Source organism: Corvus moneduloides, chromosome 24 (genome assembly GCF_009650955.1).
Source record: "Corvus moneduloides isolate bCorMon1 chromosome 24, bCorMon1.pri, whole genome shotgun sequence".
NCBI lineage: Eukaryota > Metazoa > Chordata > Aves > Passeriformes > Corvidae > Corvus > Corvus moneduloides.
Genome location: NC_045499.1, coordinates 925,992 through 953,609, shown reverse-complemented (window position 1 = coordinate 953,609; position 27,618 = coordinate 925,992). Strand labels below are relative to the sequence as shown.

The 27,618-nt window shown below is 57.4% G+C and overlaps 1 protein-coding gene across 2 annotated transcripts; it reads left to right on the top strand.

Moving 5' to 3' along the window:
• The first annotated feature begins 452 nt into the window (after nucleotides 1-452).
• ADORA1 (adenosine A1 receptor) lies at nucleotides 453-24,697 on the top strand. Of its 2 annotated transcripts, XM_032133312.1 has the most exons (3): nucleotides 453-902; nucleotides 1,333-1,715; nucleotides 23,731-24,697. In XM_032133312.1, the coding sequence occupies exons 2-3, from the start codon at nucleotides 1,375-1,377 to the stop codon at nucleotides 24,365-24,367; spliced, it is 978 nt and encodes a 325-aa protein (XP_031989203.1). In that variant the 5' UTR covers nucleotides 453-902; nucleotides 1,333-1,374; the 3' UTR covers nucleotides 24,368-24,697. The 2 variants fall into 2 exon arrangements, with proteins under 2 accessions (XP_031989203.1, XP_031989202.1); XM_032133311.1 differs by lacking the exon at nucleotides 453-902 and having other exon boundaries at nucleotides 1,315-1,715.
• The last annotated feature ends 2,921 nt before the right edge of the window (nucleotides 24,698-27,618 follow it).

The following is a 27,618-nucleotide window of genomic DNA, read 5'->3' as shown; positions in this document are numbered from 1 at the left end:
TTTTCTCTGTGCTGCCCGGCCCGGGGAGGGGAATTGGGAGGTGACCATATTCTCCCAAACTTCTCCTAGAACCTTAAAGAGCGTCTGGTCCAGTCTCAGCAGCAATTCGGGGCCACCATTTCTCCACACGCCTTGTGTGGACAGACCCTTCCCCTGCCCCAGGGACACAGCCCCCCCCCAGTCCGGGGACTGCGGTTCAGAGAACGGAGAGTGCTTTGGGGGTCTCACCCCCGCCCACCCCAGCAGTGATTTTGGGTGAGGCACGGCCAGCCAGAGCCCGGGTGAGCACCGAGATCTCCTTGGGGCCGTTCGGGTCTGACTTGGGGTCCCGACGCCGTCCTGGGGCGCAGCCCCGAGCAGCGCTGCCCGTGCCGGGGATGGGCCAGGTCCTCGCCCACCCCAGCTCAGGCTCTGCCTCCGCCCTCCCCTCCCCGCCCTGATCCTCTGCTCACACCCGACCTCGAAAACAGGTTTTAGCGTTAAAACCGGAGCCCGACTCGTGTCGGCAGCGTTTGGGCTGGGACCGGCTCCGCTGCTCCCCCCTCTGCCGCCTCTCCCCGCTCCCCCCGGTCCTGCCGCCTCCGCCCGGCCCCCCCCCGCACCCCGGTTCTTCCCGGTGCCGGCGAGCCCCGAATCGGGTCAGTCGCTCTTTAAAGGCTGGAAGGCGGCACCATGTGATGCTCCGGCTCCGGCGGGGAGCGGGCAGCGCCTGCGGGAGCCGAGCGGTGCCGGGCACCGGGGACCGAGCGCAGCCCCGGCGGCCGCGGCCGGCCCGGTCCCCGGCGGCCGCAGCGTCCCCCCGGCCGCCCCCAGCATGAGCCCCGCCTTGCCCTGCGGGGGGACAGCGCTGGCTCTCCGGGGGTGAGGGCACCCCAAAACAAGCCCCGGGTTTGCAGGACAAGGTGAGAGGGGTCGGGGCCGGGAGCGGGCGGGCGGCGGCTGCCGGGACTCGGGGATCGGGCGGCTGCAGGAAGCAGCGCAGAGCAGGGAGGGGATCCAGCGGGGGGACAGCGGGGGTCCCGCTGCAGCTCCGTCGGCCCCGAAGGGCTCCGACAGAGGGCCCTGGGGCGGCCCGAGGAGCGGGGGGCTCCGCCGCTCTCCCAGGACTGGCCGGCGGCTCCCGCTCCCTCCGCAGAGCCGGGAGCGGTCGCGCTGCGGGATGGAGGTGGGTGCGGGATGAGTTCTGGGGGGAGGGGGGCGTGTGTGGGGGCCGGAGCCCCGGGGGACGGCACAGACGGGAGAGGGGTTTTTCCCACCCCCCGCACAGGCTCCATCCCGTTCGCAGCTCAGTCAACGATGCCACTCTCTCACCGCCTCCCTGCTCGTTTGCAGGTGACCGAGGGATCCCACGGCAGCAGGGCGGACCGGAGCATCATGGCACACCCCATATCAGCCTTCCAGGCTGCCTACATCTCCATCGAAGTGCTCATCGCTTTGGTGTCCGTGCCGGGCAATATCCTGGTCATCTGGGCCGTGAAGATGAACCAGGCACTGCGGGATGCCACCTTCTGCTTCATCGTCTCGCTGGCGGTGGCCGACGTGGCCGTGGGGGCTCTGGTCATCCCCCTGGCCATCATCATCAACATCGGACCCCAGACGGAGTTTTACACCTGCCTCATGGTGGCCTGTCCCGTCCTCATCCTCACCGAGAGCTCCATCCTGGCGCTCCTGGCCATCGCCGTGGATCGATACCTGCGGGTGAAGATCCCGGTCAGGTAGGAAAATGCATCGGAACCAGCTCTGCTGTGGCTGCTGTGGAGGTTAAAAGGGAGTGAGGAAACCCCAAACTCTTGGAGAAGCACTGGGAGAAAGGACTTTCCTCCACGCTGCCGTCCCAGACACATCTGGCTGCAGCAGCACCCGGGGCAGGCTGGGCTGGGGGTGGGGGGAGGTCCTGGAGCCTCTAGCAGCTTCTTTTGGGGGCTCAGGGGGTGCTTGGTGCGCAGGCAGAGATCACATTGTGGCAGCCGGCTGGCAGTGAGGGACAGTCCCTCACGGGATCCCCACGGCCAGGACAAAGTGTGTCCCCACACAGGGGAGAGCCCCGGCCGGGTGCTCCAGGAGGAAAGAGAATGACAGGTTTGGCTTTCAGGCCAGGTTTTCCCTTGCCATGGGGAGCCCAGGGGTGGCTTGCTGGGGGACACAGCTTTGGGGGTCTGAGGGACCAGAGGTGACAGCCTGGCACGTTTCATGGGGCAGCCTCACCCAGCAGAGACCCCTGCTATGGGATGCCCCACAAATAACTCCTTTCCCTGTTTTTCCCCTTCTGTATCTGTTGCCATTCGAAGCCCAGAGCAAGTGCCTCGGGGCGTAAAGGAGTGGGACACTTTATCTGAGCACTTTATTCGAACTCTGCCGCTCCAGGAAGAGATATTTAACCCTTTATGCCCCGCTCCCTCCCCGCCGGGGCCGTGCTGGGCTGGGGAAGCCGTTCTGGAGTGCCACGGTGGGGCCGGGGGCTGTGAACAGGGCTGGAGGGGGACGTGACACCCCGCCTCGGTGCCCGCGGGCACAGCCGGGCTCAGCCCCTCGCCCTGCGAGGATGCCTTTGCTGGGCTCGGCCGTGGGAGCGTTGCTGTGACACAGCCGAGCCCAGCCGAGCACTCGTGTCACCCCAGGGACCCCTTTGCAGTTCAGGCAGTTCGCTGGAGGGGTCCCCGACCCTTCATCAGCACAAGCCCCCCCAAAAAGCACCAGTCCATTTTTAACCCTTGTGTTGGTGCTGCCCAGACCCCAGCGGGTGTAGGAGCTTTCCTGGGGCAGGAATTGCCTTCCCATACAGGGAGACAGGGACAGGAGGCACCTGTGTTGGGATCACCTGACTGCTCTAGAGTGCTCAGTGTTCCCAGATCCATGGGATCAGGCCAGAGATGTGTTCCTTTGGGATTTTCCCGCAGCCACCACCAGCAGACGCTGCTTGGAGAGGGAGTGTAAGACAGAGGAGGGGCGCAGGATAAACCCGCAGTTCCTGCCCACCCCGTCCCTGCCACACACGATTTCACAGACTGTTCCTGATTTCCTCCCTAGGTGTGATTTTCCCATTCCCTGTCTCCCAGCCCGCTGGTGTCACCAGAGTGATTCCCACCCTGTCACTGCTCTTGGAGCTTTTTTGGGCTTCGCGCATCCCCTGCGCACGGGGAAGGCTCCGGTGTGGGAGTTCTGCGGCTCCACAGGAGCAGCACAGCCTGTCAGGCATTTTCCTAACAAACCAGTCCATTTTTAACTCCTTGGCTGCCTCTGAGCATCAGCTGGGCCTTTTGGGGGAGATTGCTGACCTGATCCCAGGAGCTTTCCTGGAAGAAATATTAATATTAATATTATGCTGTGCACAGTTTGGGTGGGTTTTTCTCATGCAATTTCCACCCTGAATTTTGTGATCCCGTTGTGTGCCCAAGCACTCAGCAGCAGATTTTCCTTTGTCTTTTCAGAGCCTACTTTAATATTGAAAGCTTTGTAACCTCATCTACTTAGTGGTTGCACTCAAGTATCTCAGAGGTCTTTCCCAACCTTAAAAATCCTACAACTCCATGAATTCCTGGCAGTTGGTACTTGTGGTGATTTTAGGGGATGTAGCGCCCTATATATAGCACACAGGACAGGAAACACCACTAAGGAATGTTCCCTGAATCTGAAATGCCTTGAGTTTCTCCCAACCTGTTGCAGGATGCTGAGGATGACAGTGACAGCATTTTTACAATGCTGATGGCTCTTGTGGTGTCATTCCCGACTATGACACCGACCAGCAATGGCAAACTGAGAGCCTGGGCCACCTGGCAGGACTGGGGGCCCTGGGGGGACACTGTGCCTGGGAGAGCTCTGGGAGAGCTCTGAGCATCCCTGGAGGGCCACAGGCAGTGACAGCAGCCAGACCTGAGCAGAGATTTGCAGGCAGGTGGGGAGGGATGTGGGGAATATCTGCCTCAGGCTCATCCCTAGGGCAGCCAGGACTCGGGCCAGGGACATGCCCTCTGGCACAGGAGTGAGCAGTGTGCTCCCTGCAGCCCGTTCCTGTGCCAGCAGGATTCCTCACACAAGCCTGGCACGGGGTGGGTCCTCACCAGTGTGACCCACACTAGGCTGAGGGGGTCTTGTGGGGATCCCCCACATTCCAGCCCTGCTCCCCACCCACAGGCAGCCCTGGTGCTGCCAAGGCTCAGGGAGAGGGAAATGCATTTCTTAGAATCCCAAAATCCCAGAGTGGTTTGGGTGGGAAGGGCCCTTGCTCTGCCCTGGGCAGGGACACCTTCCACTCTCCCAGGGTGCTCCAAGCCCTGCCCTGCCTGGCCTTGGACACTTCCAGGGATCCAGGGGCAGCCACAGCTGCTCGGGGCACCCTGTGCCTTCCTCACAGGGAATGGGGAACACGGTGCATGGCAGCCTGGTTCCAGCCCCGGGCTCCCCATGGACACTCTGGCCCTTGGGCTGAGAGTTTGGGGGACAACCTGCAGGTCTGACCTCCCTTCCAGGAAACACATGGACCCACTGCTGGAGACCTGAGCCCTGGGGGACACTGGGAGCTTGGTGGCCCCAGGGGTGGGTGTCTCCTGGAGGAAATGGTGCCCTGAGACATCTGGGGTGTCTCTTCATGGCAGTGGGAGATGCCAAAGCAGCATCCGATGCCCCATCGCTCCCGTGGCCAATTCCCATGGACACAGAAGCCCAGAGGAACGTGGGCCACTCCTGCAAGGTGGAGGCAGATTTTATCAGATGGAGAGGGGTCTTGTTTGACTTTGAGTTGGCACCTCCTGCTCTTCCTCCTCCGCCTAGCACACACCCAGCATGGTCGAGGGGCTGGGATGTCCCACCAAATCCTCTCCCTCTGCTCCAGCCCCTGGGTATGATCCCTTCTGCCTGCTGGGGTCTGAGTGATGCTGCCTCCCCCCCCACCCCGAGGGGCTTTTCCTTGACTGTGGAGGGATGCAGGAGCATCTCTTGGGCTGAGCGGGCCGGAGCAAAGGGTCCCCCACTTCCCAGCCCCCACAGGAACAGCTGGAAACCACCTAAAATAGATCTTCTGGTGGAAAACACCCACTCCCCTCTCACATCCTTCCTCCTCACCCGGCAGCCAGGCAGGACCCCCGGCCTGTGAGCCCCCCCATCCGGGCACAGCGGGGTCCCCCAGCCCAGCCCAAACTTCCCTCTCACAGCCATGCTTGGGGAAGATGAAACGAGTTCAAAGGGAGGGGAAGCAGCCGGCTGGGGGTGTCTGCCAGGAACCGGCCCCTCAGCATCCCGGTGGAGGCAGGATGCTGGAGGAGACAGGCCCGGAGGGATGTTTGGGGGGGGATGGTGTTGGAGGGATGTCTGGGGGGATGCAGCTCCTTCAGTGCCAGCCCCTGCTGCCTCAGGGGCCCTGTCTCTGCTCTGAGACGTGCATCGGGCCCTTTGGAAAGGGCCACAGAAAAGGAGCTGCTGTCCTTGGGATGTGCCAAACCCCCCCTTGGCTGGGGATGCCAAATGCATGGATGCAGCCCAAGCCTATCCTGGAGTGTCCCTGGGGATCCTCACCTTGTGACCTCACTTAAACACTTTGAAACGTGCCAGGAAGGGAAAACCTGCAGGAATCTGCTGTTTGCAGGAGCCCTTGTACTGGGGTCTCTCCATCCACAGCCGGGATCTCCACCCTCTGTGTCAGGGCCTCAGCACTGGGGTATCCTCCCAGCCCTGCCCTTCTCACCCTACAGCATCCCAAGGAGCATCCCGCCAGGGAGAGCCGCACTTGGTGTTGCTGAAGATTTGGAATGCACACCTGTGAGGCTGCAGAGCCATGGAAGTTAGATCAGAATGGTTGGAACTCTCTAGGAAACGGGGGGCAGGAGGCTGAGCACAACAGGGGGAGACCCCAGGGTGAGGCAGGGTTAGGCGTGGCTCTGTGGACAGCGCTGGCTTTGTCCGCTGGTTCAGGAGTGCCCTGTCTGCAATGTCAGGAGGTAAAAGAGCTCAGGGATGGCGGGAACATCCCTCAGTCCTGGACTGCAGTGCCCAGAAGGCAGGAAGTGAGGGGGATGTGCAGGTGACCTCTGAGCTCCTCGATGGACAGGGAGGGGAAAGGGGGAAGCTTCCCCCTTGGACTCCTTGTTTTCCAGGCTCCTGCCTGAGCTCAGGCTCTTGCTGGGATTGCAGCGCTCTTTCCCCTTCTCTCCAGCCCTGCCAAGGGCCACAGGCATGGGGCCAGCTAGGCCTGGGTCATGGGAAGCCTGGGAGGTCTTGTTGCCCTCAGCCAGCTGGGTCATGGAGCAGGACACATGTCTGAGGTGGCTTTTCCCATTCCAGGTGTCCCTGGGAAGCCGTGGCTGCCCCATCCCTGGAAGTGTCCAAGGCCAGGTTGGACAGGGCTTGGAGCAACCTGGGATAGTGGACATGGGCATGTCCCTGCCCATGAGTGGAATGAGATGAGCTTTAAGGTCTCTTCCGACCTGAACCATTCCATGATTCTGTGATTCCTCCACCAAGAGTTCATGGAGGGTCTCGGCAGGAGAGCGATGGGCACCTGCTGCCATGGGATGGGCGAGGACGAGGACATTGGGATGGTTTGGCCCAAATTCCAGCTCCCAAAACACCTAAGGGCCCATGAGACATCTTTCCAGTGCTCCCAACACTTAGTGCCAGGAAACCTTCCTGTCCAGCCAGGCCAGTGAACAAACTGAACCGTGGCTCTTCCAAGGCCTGTTTTAAATTCGGAGGAATTTCAAAAGCATCCAGATGACTCAGAGCTCTCACCTGGGAGCTCATCTATCTTCTTTCGACCTCCGTTAGTCAGTGAAAAGATGCCATCCATCCGTACAGGCCCCGGCCCCGCGAAGGCACATTTCCTTTCCAAGGAGAGCACTCCCGTTTTCCCTAACCCGGAGGAATTTTGGGGACTGGCAGGTCTTTGCAGCCGCCTCTTTTGTTTCTTCCCTTGCTGCCCTCCTCCAGGTATATTTTTAGCAAGTGAGAGTGATCTGTGGAGACCTTCATTCCATGGAACAGGCAGTTCTGAACCAAGGATGGAGATTAAAAGGCAGGAATTACAGTCCAGGGAGGTTTCTGCAGACTTGAGGCTGTTTCCAAGCCGCAGTTTCCAGCACACTGCACCAGCTCAGCGTGTGGGTGCTACATCAGAGCCAGCATTTCCCACCGAGCTCTGCTCCAACCAGATCCGGCTGCACAGATGAGCTGTGCCAGTCCAGCACCAGGAGCTCAGTTCCAGTATCACCAAAATCCCAGAACCCTTGAGACGGGCAGGGATTTACCAGCAGGTTATGTTGGTGTGAGATCCTGGTAAAGACCTGGAAATACCCAGATGAGCCGGTTTTCAGCCCTACTCTCTGCTCCACAGAATAATTTTCAGCCAAGAATAGGCTAAGTCAGGGATCAAAGCCATGAGGGCTCTCCCCTGGGCGAGGGGGTGCCTGGATTAGGCTCGCTGGGAGCTCACACAGCTGCTGCAGCGGCGCCACGAGACCTTCGCCGGCAGATGCAAAATCAGGTCACTCCCAAAAGCTCCAGACGCTGCCATGTGGCTGCAGGAAGGTGAGTGGGGCTGTCAGCAGCATTCCCAGCTCCTGGAATGGCAGGGAAGACGCTGGGACTTGGGGGTGTCCCCTCAGGATGCAGTGAGGGGCTGTGTGGGAAGCTCCATCCCCAGGAGTGTGGAGGGAAGGGGAGGAGAGCCCTGAATCCTGTGCGGGGATGCTCAGACTTGCTGATATTTGGAGTCATTCCCAAATTCTCTGAATTAAAAGGGCAAGAGGAGCTGAATGACCTCAAGACACCCCGTAGGGGCTTCCTGAGCAGCAGGACCCTGTCCCCTCCTGGTCCTGGTGTATCCCAGTAGGGCAAGGCGTGGTCCCCGTGCTGGGTAATCACCCTGACCCCAAAAGCAGTGTCACATCTGTCCCTCAGCAGAGCTCACGTCTGCCAGGGCTGTGCTGCAGGGCCAGGAATGAAAACCTGCTCCTTCCTGCTGCTGCACCCCAAACCCCTGCTCTGGGAACCTTTTCATTTGGCTTTTTACCCATTTCTACTGATTTTCAGAGTAAGGCATAGACCCTTGGCAGTGTCTCACCAGTAAATCTGGGCACATGCTCCCAGCAAGGGCACATCTGCAGGCAGGGAAACTGAGGCACAGAGCTGCCATGACTGGCTCAGGGTGACCCCACGGGTGAGGGATGGAGGCTGGGGCCAGGGAAGGGGTAGGAGCTGAGATTTGCCGGGACAGCATGGCCTCTCTGTTCCTGCACTGGAGCCCTGCCTCGAGTGTGCCCAGGGCTCTGGAGCCAGGCTCCTCCAGGATCCAGTTCTACCCCTGGTGATCCCTGCAGGAGTAATTCCATGCAATTAAATGTCTCTTTCACAGCCCAGGGTGCATCACAGCGTGGGTTTGCAGCCATTTGTGGTGTTAAAATAGACTGAATGTGTCTTAAAAGGGCCAGGTTGGCTCGTCTGCAGGACAGGACAAGGAGCAGTGGGTTCAAACTGAAAAAAAGGAAATTTAAGTTCGATACCGGGACAGAATTCTTCCCTGGGAGGGTGGGGAGGCCCTGGCACAGGGTGCCCAGAGCAGCTGGGGCTGCCCCTGGATCCCTGGCAGTGTCCAAGGCCAGGCTGGACATTGGGGCTGGGAGCAGCCTGGGACAGTGGGAGGTGTCCCTGCCATGGCAGGGGGTGGGAATGGGATGAGCTTTGAGGTCCCTTCCCACCCAAACCATCCTGGGATTTTGGGATTCTGTGGCTCGCCATGAACTCATCCTGCAGGAAGCAGACACCAGACCAGGTGGGGATGTAACCATCCACCTGGATGGAACCCAGCAAGGCTCTGCCACCTCCATGGCCGTGGCTCAGGTGTGGTACCATCAGTCCAAGAGGATCTACTCTGCCAAGCAGGTGGGACACAGCCAGCCTGTGTTCCCTCATCCCGGGGCAGCGTAGAGGGCCCACGAAGCCCCCACTGAGCAGAAAGCGAGGAGCACCCACAGCCGTGGCTGCCCAGGCACGGTGGGACAGACAGCAGGTCCCTCACCGGGGCTGAGAGCTGCTCCTGTGCTCAGGGCACAGACCTAGGGCTGAGCTGCAGGGCCCCAGAGCCGCAGGGGAGCACCCAGACAGACTGACACACTTCCAGGACGTGGTTTTCCCTTTCCTGCAGTGACCAGGCTGTGTCCTAGGGCACTGGGTTGGTGGAGGTGACAGTGATGCCCCTCTGGGCTGGGTGTCCAAGGGCCCTGTGCAGCTGCTGGCACAGAGGTGAGGGAAACACCCCAGGAAGGAGGCTCTGACAAAGCAAAAGCTGCTGATTCAGCTATCCCGGCCCCTGCCAGCCCAGCCTGGCCCTGCGGGCTGGGTGTTGGGGTGAGTCAGGCCCAGGTCACCACCACGGTCTGTGCTGAGCTGGCTCAGGGCATGCAGGAGCCCTTTGATGGGGTCCCGGGTCTTCCCCCACCCCCAAGAGGTGGGAATGTGACTCCATCCCGGGGAGGTGCCTTTACCGAGACAGTCCCACCTCTGGTCTCACCTGCGCTCCACATCAGCCAGAGCAGGTGACAGAGCAGGAGTGACTCACAGCGGGTGCAGAGGGGCTCAGACACTGCTCTGGGGTCTGGGCTGGGGTGCAGAGGGGCTCAGACACTGCTCTGGGGTCTGGGCTGGGGTGCAGAGGGGCTCAGACACTGCTCTGGGGTCTGGGCTGGGGTGCAGAGGGGCTCAGATGCTCCTCTTGACATGGAGCCCTTTCCAGTGAGTGGCTCTGGGGTCTGGGCTGGTCTCTGTGTCACTGCCCAGCCCTTGGCACAGGCATGTGGCCTCTTGTTGATGCGTGCCATGTGGCCACCAACAGCCAAACCACCCTCAGCTCCTCTTACTCTCCCAGATCAATCACAGCAGGGTTTTTTAGTCCATTTAGTCCACAGTGATGTCAGAATAAGCTTAACTGTGTCTTAAAAGGACCAGATTGGCTCTGTTGACCAGGAAGGGGATTTTGGCCATGAGATTGGAGGGGAGACAGCTGAGACAAAGCCCACCAGCCTCCACTTCCAGTCAGACCTGGAGGGACACCTGTGAGGCCAGACCAAATGAAATCTGCCTGGGACGCCTTGAAGCAGCTTGTACGAAGCAGAAGGGACTGTTGGCCCTGGGGATCTGCTCTGTGGGGACCTGGCTGGCTGGCCTGGGACGTGCAGGTCCGTGGGTCTCCAAGGCAGAACAGGCAGGGCTGGACAAAGGGTCAGGGATGGGGACAATGGAGCTCCTGCATCCAAATGACTGCACTTGAAATCAGCCTGACAGCGGGGAATGGCTCATCCAAGGGGCCATAGAGGTGCATTGGCAGGTCTGTGTCCTGGGGTGGAGGCAGAGGGGAGAGAAAGGTCATGGCAACACAAAGAAGGATGGAAAAAAGATGGAAATGTGTGGGAGGTGCCACGGTGAAAGAACCTGGGAGATGAGTTTCATTGTGACACACACCGGAGTCATTTCAGACTGGAGAGGAACTGATGGGCTGGAAGAAAACCTCTGTCTGGAAGGACAGGGAAAAGCCCTGAAGGATCTTGCCCACAGGGGTGTGAAGGAAGCCCAGACACAGCTCGGGAGGGTTGTGGTCTCTGCAGACAGCAGGACATGGAGCTTGGAAGGGACCACAGGAGCGAGAGACTCCTGGGAGGGATGGGGACAGCTCAAGAGGTTCATCCCCTCGGGGACAACAGCACCGTCTCAGCCTGGGGAAATGACAGCCAGCACAGCTGAGCTAACAGGAACAGCACTGGATTATACTGGAGACAAATGAATGACTTTTCACAGTGATCCTGCCAAAGCAGCAGGGATGGACACAGGAGCGGCAGGGCCCAGCGCTGGGGCTGCCAGTAGGCTGGGAGGAGCATCCCGAGGAGCTGGTCCTTCTGGGACACATCTCACCCAAGGTGACCTGAACTTTCAAGGCCATGGAATGGGAAAGGTGCTGTCCCAGAGACTGCCTGGGCTCCTGGCAGGGAGCTCCTGCTCTGGCAGCGCAGCCGCCCAGCTGCTCTTGCACAGGGTGCCCAGTGGCAAGAAAGAACAATCGATGCTCTCTAAGGCGGCCACAAAAGCCCCGGAGCCTGCGGGTTGTCCTGCAGAATAGCAATGAGCTGAGCACCCGGGCCACCCCCAGGGCACCTCTGGCCCTGCAGAGACGCCGTTCCCAAGGGCGGCTGGACGGGCAGGGCAGGGGGAAGGGAAGACATCACTGGTGATGCCAGCAGTGAGAGGGGATGAAATAACCCTGGAAGACTGAGATGGTCTCTTACAGAGTCCTGTGGGCTGAGGGCTGGTGGGCGATGGGGGCAAATAGGGGAGGAAGGGCCGTGTTTGGTGATGTAGGGAAGAGCAGAGCAGGATCAGCCGCTGGAAAGATTTGGGGCATCTGGGTTTCCCCCTCTCTGCACTGTGGACATGGCTGCCGTGGCTGTTTATCCACCTTCTCCAGGCCATTTCTCTCCCTGCAACCAGAGACTGGGATGATTTTTTTTGGCCTCCTTCAAACAAGCGGAGTGCCAGCTCCTGGCACCAGGGATGTTTTCTCATTCAGCTTGGTCCATCTTGGCAGATCACAGCTCCCCTCTGCGACTCAGTCTCCCCATCTGTTCACACAGGGAGTGATGCTCTCTCTGTGACAGCAGCGAGGGGCTGATGCTGAGAAACGCTGTCTCAGACACTACCAGAATTAGCACAGTCCTACGGATTAAATTATTCCTTTCTTTTCTGCTCTGGTAACAACGCTCAGTGCCTTTACCCGTGAACACACAAACGAAACCCTCATTTCTCTCGGTGCGAGGGCCCCGTTCTCCACTAAGTGGTCCCAACTGGGAGAGCCAAGGGCTCAGCTCGGTCCAGATGGACCTGGCAAAGCCTGAGCAGAGCCAGCGCAGCCCTGCATGGGTGCAGCTCAGATGGCTCTGTTTTCAGGGAGTTCGTTCCCCACATTCAGCACTGCTGGGACACAGGTTCCTTATGTGCTCAGGGAGGTTTGTTTGCTCCAAGGGAGCTCAAAGTGGTCCAGTTGTAGAAGACCTGGAATCCCAGAATCCAGGAGATGCTGCAGTCAAAGTTTCTTGGGTTGAGGATGGAGCAGTCACTGAGGCCCCTTTTCTCCAGAGGATCATGGAATCCTGGAATGGTTTGGAAGGGACCTTAAAGATCATCACATTCCACCCCATGTGAGCCACACATGACTGAGGGGGTCTTGTGGGGATCCCCCACATTCCAGCCCTGCTCCCCACCCACAGGCAGCCCTGGCTGTGCCGAGGCTCAGGGAGAGGGAAATGCATTTCATAGAATCCCAGAATCCCAGAGTGGTTTGGGTAGGAGGGACCTCAAAGTTCATCCAGTTCCACCCCCTGCCATGGGCACGGACACCTTCCACTAGCCCAGGTTGCTCCAAGCCCCATCCAACCTGGCCTTGGGCACTGCCAGGGATCCAAGGGCAGCCCCAGCTGCTCTGGGCACCCTGTGCCAGGGCCTGCCACCCTCACAGGGAGAATTTCTCCCCAATATCCCATCTATCCCTGCCCTCTGGCACTGGGAAGCCATTCCCCTTGTTCTGTCCTACCATCCCTTGTCCCCAGTCCCTCTCCAGCTCTCCTGGAGACCCTTTAGGCCCTGGAAGGGGCTCTGAGCTCTCCCTGGAGCCTCCTCTTCTCCAGGTGAACATTCCCAGCTCTCCCAGCCTGGCTCCAGAGCAGAGGGGCTCCAGCCCTTGGAGCATCTCCATGACCTCCATCCTGCCTGCTCTGTGTGTCCCTCATCTCCATGGCCTGAGCCAGCCAGGCTGCCTGGGCAGCCTCAGGCTGTGTCTGCCCATTGTTCCTTGCCTGGAGTAAGACCAGAGCAATTAGGAACATGCACAGGCTGTAATTTAGGCCCAGCTGAGGCATTTCACTGCAATTCCTGGTCTTGGGTCTTCACCATCCTGATGGAAATACCGAGCTGCTTTCTCCCAGGGAACAAGGCCCCTCAGTTTTCTTCCAAGGGAATAAATAATCTTTTAATCTAAATGAGAAAACAGAGTGCAAATAAACTCCAGGTTTGCTTTGCATTTGCACTTTTTATTTGCTTTCCTTGTGACAGATTCTCAGAGGTGCGGGAACATTTAATTGTGGTGTTAACTGGAGCCTTCACTTCCAATTTGGCATTTCATTTGATTGACTGAGATATGGATTCACAGTTCACACTCATCCCACCATAAACAACTCAATGGCCTTACACACACGTGCTCTGATGGTTACTTCTTCCATCTTTCTGGTGTGTGGAGGGGGGAAGCACCCAGGTTTTACTCAAGCTTTGTGGGGAGTTGCATTTGGACAGAAGTTGGAAGCCAACTGCAGCCCAAATTGTTACCTCCAAAATTCGTTTCACCAGTTGAAACTACATATAGCCAACTCATTAACAAAAAAAACTTAAATGAATCCAGCTGCTTTTGCGTTTGAAATTGATCTTTTAATCAGGGGAAATATGCATTGGACAGAAGGTGCCGGGCTGGTTGTTTTGGGTTACTGTGTCCTCTGAGGTTTAGAAACAGTAGATCTCATCAGCACTGCTAATTCTCCTCTCGGCATTGGGTGGAGAAAACAACCTCCCTCGCTTTGGGAACCTCCAGCCAATTTTTCAGTCTTGAATGTCCTAATCTTTGAACTGGGTTAAGTGTAAGAAGGGAAATGTTCCCTTTGCAGTGACAAATTGTGCTGTGAGGATCCTGATCTAATAAAAGTTGTAGCCTAAGAAACTGAGGAGTTTAGTTGTTGACTGCAAAATCAGGAGTCAGGTTAGCAAGAGAAGTGTAAAACCCAAGAAATTAAAAGGCAGCCAATGCCAATCTCTTGTTCCAGCTGTAATTTAGGATATCTCTTTTTTTCTGATGAGTCCTTCTGCATTGGAGAGATAAAGACCCACCTCAGCCCTGCTCTGAGGCTTGGTTGGTGCCTCTTAATGGAGATTCTATCTCCAGTTTCCTGCCTCCCATTTATCTGGGGAGCAGATCTTGCTGTCCTGTTGAATGCAGATATAAAAACAACAGCAGCTCTCAAGACCCCCCTCATTTCCCTTCTCCTTGGGGTCCCTGATCCGCTCCTACCTCTTTAATGGTTCTTGATGCTTTCCAGACTGCCCTGGCCGGAGGCCTCCCCTGGAGACCAAGCTGGCCCTTGCTGTAGCAGTGTGGTGGTGACCGGCAGGGAGGGGTGGTGGCACTGGGCACTTCCTCAGCTGGCACCTCCCTCCCAGCACAGCCGCTTTCCCCCCGCAGCTCAGCATTTTGTGGGATGGACTCTGAGTCACAGAGGCTCCGGGAGCCCAGTCACATCAGGTCTGTCTGTCCCATTTCCATTTCTCAGAGCCACATTTGTCACATTTGGCATTTTAAGTGGCTTTTACAGCTACTTTCTTCCTTCATCCTCCCCTCTTCCCCCTCCCTTCTAAATTTTGAGGGCTGACTGTCAGAGTCCTCATTTCAAAGAGGTTCTTTTGCATAAAGAGCCAAAATATGCAACACATAGAAAAATCAAGTGTGATACGAGCAGTAATTGAAAAACCACTGCTTTTATCCAGCCAAGCCCTGGATTTGCACTGAAGATTGGCAAAAGCTACCTTTTATCCCTCTCCTTTGTACCCAGGGAATACCTTGCCCTCACTTATCCAATCACACATATATGCTTCTGAGTTGGGTCTAGACAATCACCTCCTGGCTAATTGCCGTGGCAGGGAAGGGCTGGCGTGTGACACCCCTGGAGGTGGCCAAGTGCACAGGGTGATGGCCCAGCATGGCCAGGGAAGATGACCTGGCCAAGCAGGTTGATACCCTGCCACAGCAGCAGACCCCAGCACTGCCACAGAATCGTGGAATGGTTTGGGGGGGAAGGGGCCTAAAAGCTCACTCTGTTCCCTCCCCTGCCATGGGCAGGGACACCTTCCCTAGACCAGGTTGCTCCAAGCCCCGTCCAGCCTGGCCAGAGAGAGATGCACGTGGGGTTTGAGGGGCTCCTCCTGAAATTCTCTTCTGCTGGAGGTGGGGTTGCTCCCTCAGCACGGTGATGCGGTTGTGTGGGAGCCACCCTCAGACTCAGACCCCTCACCTCACACAGCAAATTCCTGGTTTTGACAACAAAACTGTTTAGACACTAAAAATGTCCAGGGGATATATTGTACAGGGGCAGCACTGGAGACAAGTCCATGGTGCTCATTGTGCTGTCCTGCAGCTTTCACAACCTCACCCCCATCTCTTGGGGACCAAGCTGTCCTTCTCCGTGTGTCCTAATTCCCAAAGTCCTGGGGCTACAAAAGAATCTCAGCTTCTGCTTCTTTTCTCTTTTAAAGCAGCATTTGTCATGCTTTGCTTTGCTCAAAATGTTGTTGCCTGAAAGCAGCAGCCAAAAGACGAGAGCATCACATTTTTTCAGAGAACATCACTGGTTTTGAGATTCTGCAGCTCGTTTCATGATTTAGCAGCCTTTGCCAATAGTGTTAAATCACCTCCCTCCTACCTACCTCCAGTCCTGGAGGAAGAAGCCAAAGGTCCCAGAAAATCCAGGGGTCCTGGAGGGCCCTGACCACACATGGTGGAGGTGGGAGGGAGCCCTGGAGCTGCCTGGGTGCAAAATTATGGCTCAGTGGGACTTGTGCCCCATTGACCAGGGCCATTGGGTGCACCCTCACACTGTCCCATGGCAGCAAGAGGGTGGTACATCCAGAGCAGGGTCACTCACTCAGCACCCTTGGATGGACTCGGTGCTGCCCGTGGCATCAGGGGTCTCACAGCTCCCTTTGGGGCATGAAGGGTGTGTCTGGGGTTGAAGGGCAGTGCTCACTGATAGACACAAGTTAAATTGTCATTTCCCTCAGGCTTTGGATGGCCTGGCCATCCCCAGCTCCCTGCTTAACCTCCACACACACATTTGGGACGAGGGGCTGAGCACGGGGTGAGTGGTGCTTGCTGAGAACCTGCTTGTGCAGTGACAGAGTCCACATCAAGGTGCAGCAGTTTGCAAACAGGATCAGTTTTCTGAGCAGAAGGGATTGATGCTGGCTGTGGGGTGAAGGATGCTGCTGGAGGATGTGAGCAAAATCCTCTCTGAGCAGAGTGGGTGACTCGCACTCCTTCACCTTCCTTGGACAGCAGCCGCATCTCCTGCGGACCAGGGCAGAGCCTGAAGGAAGGATCCTTCAGTGGGAGGTCTCTGTGCTTTCCATCCTCCCTCCCTGAGATTTCCAGCCCTCCCGTGCTCCCCCTTCCCCCGCAGCCCCTGGTCACCGGGGGAGCCCCGGGACACCCGGGGGGAGCTGTCGGTACCGGTCCGTGATGGAGCCGCCGTGGTCACTCAGCCCCCACCTCGCAGCTGAGGCCAGCTGGGCAAGTGATCCGAAAGAAGCTCTGCTGTTACTGGAAGGCTGTGGTTTGTTCCCAAAGGCTGTGATTCACTGCCAGGGCCGGGGCAGTCCAGCAGCGCAGACACCTGGAGCGAGGCAGGGATCCAGCTCTGGCAGGGCCAGGAGCAGCCTCAGGAGGGGCGTGGGGAGCTCAGCCAGCCTGGTGGGATGTTGTGGCTGCTCCCACGGACCAAGGGGTGATAGGACAAGACTCCTTGGCTCTGCAGGAAAAGACTTAATCCTGTCACGGGAGCCTGAAATATGGCAGGTTTAGCTCAGAGCCAGGTGGGCCTGTGGGGGTGTGCGGGATATGGGGGAGCAGGGGAACCTCCTGAGGTTCTGGGTGGTGCCCACATGGGAGGTGCCAAGCTCAGGGCACTCTCACACACTCTGGGGTGTGCTGTGCTTTGAGGTTTGGTCCCACCGGGACTGGTGGCATCAGGAGAGTGGCAGAGTTGGGGGGATGTGGCCAGGCTCTGGGTTGGTCCAGGCACTGGTGGAGCTGGGGGATCACCTTTTCCCACACCTGTAACCACCATCTGGATGGACATCCCGGATGGACCCTCATTTTGGTACTGCCAGTCTGGGCTGAAGATAACCTGGCATGGCCAGGCTGCCCCATGGAGGCATCATTCCCACTTCCAGCCATTTTAGCACATAAAGCTCTTTTCTACCTTATTTCCTTCTTGTGGGAATGTTTGTGTGCCTGAGGCTGCTTTTGGATGTGCCCACATCCCTCTGCAGTCCTCAGGAATTTCAGGGTGCCTCCAAGGTCCTGAGAGATGTGTCAGGGCAGGCTGAACCCACACCAAGGCAGCAGCATTTCCCCAGGCCCTGTTTGGAGCCCAGGACATCTGCAAATGCATCAGGTCCCTCCACAACCTTCTCTGACAAAGCCCAAAGCACAAAACCTCCTTTTTGTGTTATTCTCTTGTCATTTGCTGGAGCTGTGTCCATCTTCTCCCACCACAGAATGAAGCCCTCACCAAAGCCCTGGGGAGGCTGTGTTTCAGTGTGTGGGGATCAGTCAATTTTGGCAGCAGGAATTTGTTCTCCTCAGCCTCATAATCACCCTTGCCCACATCCATTAGAGGATTAGTGGCTATTAGAGGAGATTGCAAACATCCAGAGGTCTTGCCAGATGCTTCTCCTGGCCAGAGTTGTTTGTGCTTTGCAGGCACTCATTGCAGAGTGATTCCTACAAAGAGTCACCATTTCGGGAGGGTAAAACCAAACCCTGGACACAGATGGACCAGGGTGGATGGCAGTGGGGTGCACACATCCACCCTCCCCCGTGCTTTCGGGGTCTCTCCTGCTGGCTTTGGGGGACGTTTGCATCAAGAAGCCTCCTGGTGTGGAACCATCTTCTCATGCTGCAGGGGAGGAGACCCAAAGGGGTTTGGGAGCAGAGATCCTCAAAGAATAGGCTGCTCATGCCCAGGTCCTCTCTGGGGAGCCGGGAGTGGCTGCAGCTCTGGGTCACCACGTGTGGGCACAGCTGCCAGGTTAGAAAGGTGCCAGCTGCTCTCAGAGCTGGGCCAAGCTCTGAGAGCTTTTCTCCCCATATGGTGAGAAAATCCTTCCCTGTCTCTCAGTGGGGTGGTCCTAGCCCTGCTTGGATGGTCTGCAGGGCACAGTGACAGCCAAGAATGCTCCTGTGACAGCCGTGACCCCTGGAACCACAGCTCAGAGCACACAGGGACACTCACAGGTGGGGGGTGGGAGGACCCAGCAACCGTGGAGAACATCCCTCCCTGGACCCCTTCTCAGCTTTGGACCTCCTGTGCCCTCCACTCCTCGTAGCACACGGCCCAGGGAGCCCCAGGCACCCTCGGCCCCCTGGGCTGACCCAGTGCCAGCTCCAGACTGGGGCAGCTGTTGGTGATGGGAGCAGGGCAGCCCTGACCTGGTCTCGGTGGCTGCCAGAGAGGTTCCAGGTGGAGATTTGGGATGCAGCCCCACCCATGTGAGGGTAAAAGGTGCCTGTTCCCATTGGTGCCTTTCCTGCCCTGGGAACCCTCCAAAAGTGGGACCTGTAGAAAAGCCACCATTGTCCTCACCCAACTGTCCCTCACCCCGAACAGACAGACGTGGCTGACGTACCAGGACGAGATTTTCCTCCTCAGCTCCTTTTAAATCAGGTCCTCAGGGCAGAGCCTGAGGCCAGGATTCTGTGTCATGACCATCCAGCCTGTCCCCACTCCCTCTTGTCCCAGGGATCTGCTGGAACTTCTCAGGTTTCTCCCATAGCTCAAATCTCTTGCAGACCAACCAGCCAGAGCTGCTGGGAGGGGACACACACAGGGTCCTCCAGGTCCCCTTGAAGCACTGGGAAGTGGCTCTGTGGTAGGATGCAGGTGTCAGGCTGGAAAGGCTGTGCTGATGGACACTGCTGGGCTACTTCAGTGCAGTGCAGGGGCTCCAGCACCAACCAACACCAAGGTCCTTGCTGGATGTGGCTCTTCTGGCTCACCTGAAAGACCAGACCAGTTTTTTATGCCTTTACTTGCCAGCTAGCTTTTGACAAGCAACCAGTCTGGGGTTTGGGGATCAGGACAATCCCCCATGCATCCCAGGGGGGTGCTGATAGGATCAGTCCCTCCATTCCAAGCATTTGTAGGAACAAGCTGTCATGTCCATCCAAACACCAGCTTTGACTGATGCTGGTTGACCTCTGTCCCTCCCAAGGCCACCACTCACATGGTGACACACCTACCAGTGGCCACAAACCCACATTTGCTCCCATTCTGTGATTCTGTGAAGAAGGAACCGACCTTTCACTTCCAGGATCAGAGGTGACAAAGGCTCTGGGATCAGGGTTCCTTCTGCAGCACTTCCCACCTTGTGTGAGTGCCCAGGGACCTCCTTGTCCCAGCCCTGAGCCGTAGCTGACCTCGCCCTCGCAGAACCCAGACACCACTTTGCATTTCTCAGGTTCTCATTTCTGAGCAGCTTTGAACACCAACAATCTGTGTTTTCCCACCCAGCAGCCTCCAGGACACTGAAAGATCTGAAGGGAAGATACAGCCAGGGGAAAGGAGCAGGAATCCAAACCCTCTGTGATCAAAGCACTTTTGTCTAGAGACTTTCAATTAGATCAGGACATGGTCTGGCTGCTTTTTCTTGCTGTGTTCATCGTGCAGATGAGCTTCATGTCAGCTTGGCCTCCTTTCCTCCTGCCACGTTGGCTCCAGCTTCTTTTCATTAGTAATGGTCTGTCTTCATTAGCGAATTAATTCCCCAGGAATTGCACTGCAATAAACTCTCCAGAGCAAAGACCAGCAAAGCCACATCTTGGCACTGGCTGGACAACAGCAAGTGTTTTGTGGACAGAAAAACTAATCACAGAACTGCTAAAAACCTCCACCTTTTATTCAAACCAGGCCTGGAGTCTTTGAAGCTTTTTCAAACAAAACAAGAGATGTTTGGTGAGTGTTGGGTTTGGATTGACCTCTGGGCCGGGATCTTGGAAATGAGTCCTCATCTCTCTCGGGGAACAGACCCCAAGGCAAAGGTGAAATCCATGGAAGCAGTGGATGCTCCGTTCTCCAGGTGCTTTCAGACGTGCCCGAATATCTGAAATGGTCACAGGGGCTTTGCCCACCCAGGGCCAGACGCCTTCAGAGCAGGGCCTGGGCTGAGCTGGGCTCCCTGGGCTGCAACAGAGAGGGTTGGGGAGGTCTGGACACATCAAGATGTGTAGAAGAAGCAGAATTTAGCCTGGGAATGAGGACCAAAGGGAAAGGAGGGGGGGTAGTGTCTTCAGAGTGATGGCCAGGGGGCCACTACAAAGGTCTGGAATGACAGGACAAGGGGGAATGGCTTCCCAGTGCCAGAGGGCAGGGATAGATGGGAGATTGGGAAGGAATTCCTCCCTGTGAGGGTGGGCAGGCCCTGGCACAGGGTGCCCAGAGCAGCTGGGCTGCCCCTGGATCCCTGGCAGTGTCCAAGACCAGGCTGGATGGGGCTTGGAGCAGCCTGGGACAGTGGAAGGTGTCCCTGCCCATGGCAGGGGGTGGAAAGAGATGGGATTTAAGTCCCTTCCCACCCAAACCATTCTAGGATCCTATGATCTCCTTGAGAAACGGGGCCTCAGTGTCTGCTCCATCTTCAGCCTCTCCTGCAGACAGCATCTTTCCCTGGAGAGCTGCTCCCTCTCAGCTCTGTGCAGCCCCTGGGGACAATTTGTTGGCCTCTGCCTCCACCCATCACCTCCTCCCTTCCCCTGGGGAGCAAACAGCTCTATCAATAATTGCCATTTTGCCTCTTGGCATTATCTTCCAAACCCTCAAAGGCAATTTTGTTCCACACCACAGCTCCTGCCCATCCCATCCCATCTCATGATGAGGCTGGATGGTTGTTGGTCCTTTCTCCTGGACTTGGCACCCAGGAGGGCTTGGGTCGATGCCCATCTCTGTGGGGAAGGGATGGTGCAAAAACCGCCACTCAGGGAGGGCAGGGGGAACATCCACCAATTATGGTCAGGCTCAAACCCCCACAGGCAGAGGAAACAAACCTGAAGTGGGTGAGGATGGGGGTGACGATTACCATGGATGTTTTAGTCACAGCTGTTAATAAAAATAATAGCAGTAATAAAATTGCAATGATGCTGGTAATTGCTCTGGTTCTGATGAGAATAATAAGATTATTTATTAACTGTGAGCCATTATCAGCATTTTCTAGTGCTTCTGCCTCCCAGGCCACCCCAAACTCCAGCCCTATCATATTAATGCAAAATGAGACAAACGAGAGAAGATTTTCTTTTATGGCATAACCAAGGGTAACATTGGGAACAGCAAAGTCTGTCCCTGTCCGTCTGCTAACTGTCCTCCCACCATGTGGCAGGGGCTGAGAATTAGGTGGGATCTTGTGTTTCCACCCTTTACAGAATCACAGAATCAGTTAGGTTGGAAAAGCCCTCTGAGACCATCAATTCCAGCCTGTGCCCGATGCCCACCTTGTCACCCAGCCCAGAGCACTGAGTGCCATGTCCAGGCATTCTTTGGACACCTCCAAGGAAAATAAAGTGTAGCAGGAATTGAAGTTGGACTTGCGGCCTTCAGAGCAGCTGAGCCCCGTGAGAGCTCCGTGGTCAGACCCAGTGGATGGATGGACCTGGTGGGCTGGAGGGAGGAGGAGCTTGGAGCAATTTTATACCTTTTGTCATTGTCTGTGGGGGCTGATGGGGACAGTGTGCACAGGCCCCCCAGAGCACATTTCCTGCAGCTGCCTCTGCCCTAGGCTTGTTGCTTGAAGGAGCAATGAGCTGCAAATGTTGCTGTTTTCTATGGGCCTTTTGGTTCTCCCACTTTTCCCGTGACCATGTCGCACACAGGCTGGAGGATGATGCTTCTGCAGGTCCACCCTCAAACCTTGTGGGGAAAAGTGAAGGCAGGAGCAGGGAGAGCCAGGTCCTGCTCCCAAACAGTGTCAGGCCAGGCATTGCAGCAAGGGGTAAAGATGGATATGGAGCATGAAGAGGGATGGGTGTGCAGTGAGGAGGGATGGACCCTGTGCCTGGGTGGTGCCTGCAAGCCCTGGGATTGTGTTTGGGGACCACGGTGACACCGGTGCTGCTCAGCATCTTTGTCTGCTGGGCAATGGCTCCCACACAGCTCTGCAGGTCAGGGAGCACCCGGGGTGGGAGCATGTCCAGCAAAGTCAGTAGAAGACCCTGGAAGCCCCCAGGAGTAGAGACATGGGACACAGCTTGCAGGGGTTGCAAAGAGGGGAGGAGCTGGGGCAGGGGGATGGTGCTGCTGCTGTTTCTGGTGTCACCCCCAAGCTGCTCGAGCCTGGGGAGGTGGCAGTGGGGGGCCACAGCTGGAAGGCACATCAGCCCTCCCCAAGGACCTGATGTCAGACATGGGGTGCAGGGGTCAGCACACGGCCCCACGGGAGCCGCTGGCATCCCTCTGCCACCCGCTGCTCCCATGGACCCTCCTCGCCATTCCCTTCACTTGACCCCCGGTGCCGGTTCTCTCCCACCACCCCTTGCCCTCCCCGTGCCCCAGCTCTCCCTGCCCTGAGCCTTTCTCAGGGTCTCCTGCCCTCTCTCCTCCCCATGAGGAATAAATCACTCTCCAAATCCAGCCTTAGCTCTCAGCGGAAACAGCTGCCCACGTTGTCACCTCCTTCCCAGGGGACCTGGCTGCCACCGGGAGGTTGTGAAGCTTTTCCCAGAGCACAGGAGGTTTGTTCAGGAAAGCAGTCAGGGACCAGCGGCTCTGGACCCTCCGGACTCAGACTGATGTCCCCTCCTCCAGCCTGTTCCCATCCAAGCTCTGACCTTGGTGCCTTGCCCATGAGGGGTCTTGAGAAGGGAGAGTGGGTTTGGGTCCTCAGCTCTATAAAAAAGGCCCAAAATGTTCAATTTTCATCACACGTGAAGGCTGCAGACCTGCAGCAGGGAGCTCTGAGAAGCAGGATTGCGAATCCAGGTTTGCCAGCCACCTCCCCACGGCCCCCATGGCTGGGTTAACAACACCAGCAGCACTGAGAGACCCAGCAAACAGCCAGGAAAACGTTCTTTGTTTAATTGCCTTCAGTGGAAAGCAATAACTCTTGGGTTACGAATCATCTTGGCCTCCAAGGAAAAGCTTTCTGGAGGGCCAGGGGGAAAAATCAATCCAGCAGACTGCACTTCCCGCTTGGAGAACTCTGGAGAGATGAGCCCAGCCCCAGTGGCTCCCCAGGGGCATTAGGGAGGGAGCAGAGCCTGGCCAGAACACGGCTCTCCTCCCCCTGCCCCTGGCATCAGCCCATCAAGAAAGAGGGTTTTGTCAATCTGAGCGCATTAGGAGATGAAACAGGCTGTGCCCAGGAGCTTCCCCAGGGGTCCATTAGCACCCGCAGATCCTTCCACCATCCCAGCACAGCAGCCCAGGGGATGCTTTTGCTGGCCATTTCCTCACACATAGGGCAATTGTCTGGGGCAGCGGGCTGGCACGGTTGGTGCGTGGCAGGAGGAGAGGGTGACCTGCTGCTCTGGGTGCAGGTGCTTGGGTGGGAGCTGGGCCCCAGAGCACATGAACCCCCTCCAAGACATGAGGGTTGGGCACTCAAGCACATTCCGAGTGCTAATGCATTCCCTGGCTTGGCATCATCCCCCAGAGCCCACGGATCGTGTCTGGGGTCTCTGCCATCCCAGGACACAGGCAGGGAAACCAGACTGTTAACACAGTTATCAGAACAGGCTGTTCCCCACTTCCAGGGGAGGGAGGGAGGGAGGAGCATCCTCCTATCTCAGCACGGGCACTGCCACCCCAGCACTGCCACTCCACCTGGGGCTACACAACCCCCAAGCAGAGCATCCCACCCATGTCTAACTCCTTCCTGTGGCTGTTGTCTCTCCCACAGGTATAAGAGTGTCGTGACACCACGGCGGGCAGCCGTGGCCATCGCCTGCTGTTGGATAGTCTCTTTTCTGGTGGGACTCACCCCCATGTTTGGCTGGAACAACCTCAACAAGATGCGGAGGACTCAGGAGCTGAACGGCAGCCACACGGAGTTTGTCATCACGTGCCAGTTTGAGACAGTCATCAGCATGGAGTACATGGTCTACTTCAACTTCTTCGTCTGGGTCCTGCCTCCCCTGCTGCTGATGCTGCTCATCTACCTGGAGGTCTTCAACCTCATCCGCAAGCAGCTCAACAAGAAGGTGTCCTCCAGCTCCAACGACCCCCAGAAGTACTACGGGAAGGAGCTGAAGATCGCCAAGTCCTTGGCGCTGGTCCTCTTCCTGTTCGCGCTCAGCTGGCTGCCTCTGCACGTCCTCAACTGCATCACCCTGTTCTGCCCGTCCTGCCAGACCCCGCACATCCTCACCTACATCGCCATCTTCCTCACCCACGGCAACTCGGCCATGAACCCCATCGTCTACGCCTTCCGCATCAAGAAGTTCCGGACAGCCTTCCTGCAGATCTGGAACCAGTACTTCTGCTGCAAAACCAACAAAAATGCCACCAGCACCACCACGGCTGAGACGGGGAACTAGGAACTGGGAGAGGGCAGAGAGGGGCACCTGTGCCCACCTGGTCCCCAGCCGGACGCTGTTCCTGCTGCCCCAGGAAGGGGTAGCTAGGACCCGAGGGCTTCTGGGCTCAGCAGCCCCTGCAGTCCCCACAGCCACCCCAGGGGTTATTTATTCACAAGCATTGTACTGTTTGGATATTGTAGCCTGCACTGTTCCTTTCTGGTTTAGGTTTTTTTCTCCCGTTTGTTTTTGTTTTTCATTTTTTTAAGGGTTGCCAAGTATTTAAGGAGAAATTGTACAGACAAACAAGCAGTTTATCTTCATGCAAATAAAGTCCAGTGATCCAAACCAGCCAGGAAGTGCCATTGATGGAGACCCTTGGCTCCACGGTGTTGGTGGTGCTGGGGGCACCTCACGCTCTGGCCCCATGTCCACGGAGCCACAGGGGTACCTGGGCACTGGGACAAAGGGATGCCCTGTGGGAGTGAAGATGCTGAGAACCAGGAGGATCCAGAGCAGTGAGATTTCTGCAGAAATTAAGTTTGAAAGCCCTTTCTTTCCTCTCTGTAACCAGGGAGAGGTGAGCTCGGCTGAGAAATGGGAAGAGACAGGAAAAGGCTTCCCATGGCATTGGCAGCACCCACAGGGTGGTGAACCCACCACCCCGCAGAGCAGAGGGTCAGTCCCCAGCTCTCAACACCACCAGAGAGGTGGGCAGAGGTGGGTATTGGTAGGGAGGGTGGGTGCTGGTAGATAGAGGTGGGCAGAGGTGGGCAGAGGTGGGTATTGGTAGGGAGGGTGGGTGCTGGTAGATAGAGGTGGGCAGAGGTGGGCAGAGGTGGGTAGAGGTGCAACCCTTAATCACAACCCCAGAAAACTCTGCAGAAACACCCTTTGCTATCCTGATGGCTCCCCATGGGTCCCAGCAGCACCCACCACCCCTGCGAGCTGCACCCAGAGTCTGCCTTCTCCGATTGTCTTCTCTCTCCCTTTACTCTGGTTTTGAGTCATTTTCCCTCTTTTCTCCTGGCTGTTTTCTGTGAAGAGCAAATCTCTCCCAGGCTGTTCATCTCCCACCCTCCCTGCAGCCAAACTCTTTTGACCCAAACATTGTGGGTTAATGCAGCCACCTCCACAGCCCAGGGCCAGAGGGGTACCCATGCCTCTCTGGGGGCAATGGGGGACAGCTACAGGCCACCATGTGGGTCCTTTGCCACCCCTGAAGTTCAGCTGTGGGTAGATTTGAGGAGGGGGCGGCTGGAGATGGAGCATCCCTCACCCAGCTCTGGTCCCTCTGGATGCTGGAAGTGCCAGTCCCTGCTCTGCAGCAAGATCTCCTCCAGGGCTGAAGCGGTGGTGGGTAGGGTTAATCTGAGTTGATTGGGATTTTTTCTTCTCAGCATCCCTTGCTCACCAGGCTCCCATTGGAAACACAGGTCCTGTGCCCCTGCCCCTGCCCCAGCAGGGCCGTGCCCCTTGGAGGGGACGTCAGCAATGGGCAAAGTGACTGCAGCAAGTTCCCACAGAGACTGGGGGTGCAGAGAGGAAAAGGACCTTGGATGGGTGAGATTTATGGGTGATTTTTAGCAATGTTGGGAGTGTGTAGCACAGGCATTGGGGCGGCTGGGTGTCCCTTCTCCCACCGCTGCATCCAGCTCTGTTTAGCTCAGGCTGATGAGGAGGGCAGCAAGGAAAAGAGGAGATGAAAGGCTCAACCTCCCACATTTTGCAGCGGCCTTGATGTATTTCCAGGCTCCTGGCTCAGACCACACTGGGAAATACGGGAGCAGAGCAGAAAAACAACGGCAAGGAGAGGAGAAAATCCTTCCTTTAGTCCTCATCAGAGTGGAGGAGTCCCGAACACCCTCCCAACCTTCCTCTGGTGTGGATGGTGCTGTGCTGGTGCTGAGCCCCTGGGAACAGCAATTCCCCATGGACTTCAGCTCACACCCCCCTCCCAGGCATCACTGGGTGCCCTGGGGCCAGCACTGAACCTCTCACATGAGGGTGAGGCTTTGGTTCATCCCAGATCTGTCCGATGGCTCCTCTGCCCAGTGCAGTGACTCCCATGCCCCCACCTTGCCATGTCCTGTGCCAGCTCTGGCCAGGGCTGGCATCTCCTGGAAAGGGCAGAGGGAAGTGCCTCAGGTCTCCTGAAGCACCAGCATCAGTGGTGTCTGAGGATGCTGCAACCCCAGGTGAGTACAGAGAGGATGCCCCAGGCCAAGGCCGTGGTCCCTTGGCACAGCAGCACCTTGCCCTCAGGTTAGTGCTGTTCTTTGCCCGGCTCTGACTCCCACTTGCATCTTATTTCTGCTGCTTTCCTGGAACTGATGCTTTGGTCTGACCCTTGCTAAGGTGCCCAGGAACCTGGTGACTGGGATGCTCATAAATTAAAAGCATGGGGAATGGTTGCTCCATTAAAAATAACATTCAGTGGATTTTTCCACTCTGTGCTCTCCAGACCTTTCCCGGGGAGTCCTCACTAAAAGTGGATGTTGTCGCCCACCTCAATCCCCTGTGGGGTTACAACAGTCTGTGCCCTGCAGGACTGAGATAAGGGCCTGGAAAGGGCACAGTGTGCAGCATGACAGACTCCTGGAGATCAGCTCACAGCCTGCTTCCAGACCCTGGCCCTGAAAGAATCCCACTGGCCAAAGCCACGTGCCCAGGTGCCAGGAACACCAAGGGGGGCAGGACACCCACAGCAGTGTCCAGGGCCAGGTGTGAGCATGCCAGGGAAAACAAGCTCGCCACGTGCCAGCTGGGACTGCAACCTCCAGCCTGTGGCAATACCACCACCCCCAACCACCTCAAGAATCCATCCCGACCAGCAGTGGGATAAAATTAATACGACAATGCCCTCTGATGGTGGAAACAACCCTGGGGGGGACGGTGCTGTGCCAGTGCTGAGCCCCTGGGCTTCAGCTTGGGCTGAAGGTGCCTGGGGACAGATGGGGACAAAGCAGAGGGGCTGCAGGAGAGATGGTGCAGAGGGGTCTGCTTAATCACCGCCACTGCCCGGCTTTGCTCTCCGTGGCACCAAGGGTGGGATGGGCTCCAATCTGCAGATGCCAGGCTGGATTTGCATCTACACTGGCAGTGCCAGGGCCAGCCAGGACATGGGCAGGATGTGGGTCTGGCCCCATGACGGAGCTGGCACGCAGCTGGGAGAGCTCCTGCCCTCGTGCCTGCAGACCGAGGGGGAGGCGGTGCTGGTGGAGAGGTCACCCTGCGCCGCCGAGCCCGGGTGTCCATGAGCTCCATGGGTC